The 1992-nt window shown below is 47.1% G+C and overlaps 1 protein-coding gene across 1 annotated transcript; it reads left to right on the plus strand.

Moving 5' to 3' along the window:
* The first annotated feature begins 1017 nt into the window (after window positions 1-1017).
* On the plus strand, window positions 1018-1467 carry LOC118630949 (nucleoside diphosphate kinase B-like). Its single transcript, XM_036263216.1, has one exon. It carries the CDS (start codon window positions 1027-1029, stop codon window positions 1465-1467), a length of 441 nt encoding a protein of 146 aa, XP_036119109.1. The 5' UTR covers window positions 1018-1026.
* Window positions 1468-1992: the final 525 nt, after the last annotated feature.

The following is a 1992-nucleotide window of genomic DNA, read 5'->3' on the forward strand; positions in this document are numbered from 1 at the left end:
TTTAGTAAAGATTATATGAATAAACTAATTTGTTGGGATGTTGGCATTTTTCAAAATTTACCTTGAAAAATAACACTGCGTTGTTTGACTATAATGACCTGAAATTTCTAGAAGTAATTTGATTATTTATTTCAAATATTACCAGCGAGGAGGATGATAAACAATACTGTAACTGCTGTTACGGGCTCCCACCCCGTGCCCACGGGGACGACCACAGATGAAGCGTCTGGGCCCTGGCCTGTGGTGACCTGACAGCCAGCCAGGCAAGCTGGCAAGCGCTGGTTAGAAAAGGTCACGCATGTGAGTCTCCCCATCCACGAGCCCAAAATAGCACTAGGCACTGAGAAGGACTAGTCCTTTGACTCATAAAAGTGAGATACCAAATTCAGTATAACCACGTGCTTCTCAAATAGGACAGACTTTTTGTTTAACTCTAGATTAAACATATATTTTTATTCCAGAACAGATGTTTATAAAATATTCCCATTTGGGGCAACATGGATGGACCTTCAGGTTATCATGCTAAGTGAAATTAGTCAGATGGAAAAGGACAAAAAGCATATGACTTCACTCATGTAGAAAATAAAAAAAATAACAAAAAAACTCAGATACACACAATAGATGGTGGTCAGTTATCAGGGGTGAAAAGGGGTGGGGAGGGCAAATTGGGTAAAAGGGGCCAAACTTATGGTAACAGAAACTAGACTTTCAGTAGTGAGCATGCAATAGAGTACACAGATAACTGAATTATAATGTCATAGCACCTGCAATGTATATAATGTGATTAACCTATGTTACCACAATTTTTTTACAAGGCCGCCAACCAGAATAGGTGACAAGTCCCTAACAAACATAATTTCCCCACCACCCTCACCACAAACGCACATGTCCCGGACTGGGTTGCAGGCTGGACTGAATACACCATTTGCAGGGCCTTGTGCAAATGAAAACGCCAGGCCTGACCCCTGGCTCCGGTGTTACAGGCTCCGCAGCGCAGCCGCCTCCCGTCCTCCTGCTTCTCGGATCATGGCCAACGCGGAGCGCACCTTCATCGCCATCAAGCTGGACGGCGTGCAGCGCGGCCTGGTGGGCGACAACATCAAGCGCTTGGAGCAGAAGGGGTTCCGCCTCGTGAAGTCTGAGGAACTCCTGAAGCAGCACTACATTGACCTGAAAGACCATCCATTCTACCCTGGGCTGGTGAAGTACATGAACTCAGGGCCTGTGGTAGCCATGGTCTGGGAGGGGCTGAACGTGGTGCAGACAGGGAGACTGATGCTTGGGGAGACCAACCCCGCGGAACCTAAGCCAGGCACCATTCCTGGAGACTCTTGCATTCAAGTTGGCAGGAACGTCATTCACGGCAGTGATTCAGTACAAAGTGCTGAGAAAGAAATCAGCCTATGGTTTAAGCCTGAAGAACTGGTTGACCATAAGTCTTGTGCTTTTGACTGGATCGATGAATAGAGGTGGAAAAAGCATCAGTCCCCTTTGGCACCACCTGGATGTGTCCCTGGGCACAGCTCTTCATTCCACTAACTTGGAAGCAATAGGATCGACCTTTCTTTTCTAAAGCATATTTAGCAATAAAGCCTTTTGAAACTGGGGGGGGGGGGGGGGGGGGGGGAATAAACGCCAAGCCTCACGTTAAAAAAGTGTTAAGAATTTCAAGACGGCAGCAGCACATAGAACGAAATGAGGAGCCCAGCCGGCTACCCGTGAAACCAGCCCTGGTTGCAAGAAAGAAATTTTGAAAAAAATAATTCTTCTTTTCAAAGATATCAAACCATCTAGACTTGACTTGGCCAGCCTCAGATTCAGCTTAGAGAAGACAGCAGCCATACTTGGGAAAAGGACAAGGATGCAAAGGTGAGTACCCATCTCCACAGGTGATTTTCCAGGTGTTGCCTCCACCTCCTTTGTCTCCCCCCCGGACGGGAGGGTGTGCTCAGGCATGCACCCTTTGGGCATGCGTGGTGGGAAGGATCTTGG

The sequence above is a fragment of the Molossus molossus genome, unplaced genomic scaffold, assembly GCF_014108415.1.
Source record: "Molossus molossus isolate mMolMol1 unplaced genomic scaffold, mMolMol1.p scaffold_m16_p_15, whole genome shotgun sequence".
Lineage (NCBI taxonomy): Eukaryota > Metazoa > Chordata > Mammalia > Chiroptera > Molossidae > Molossus > Molossus molossus.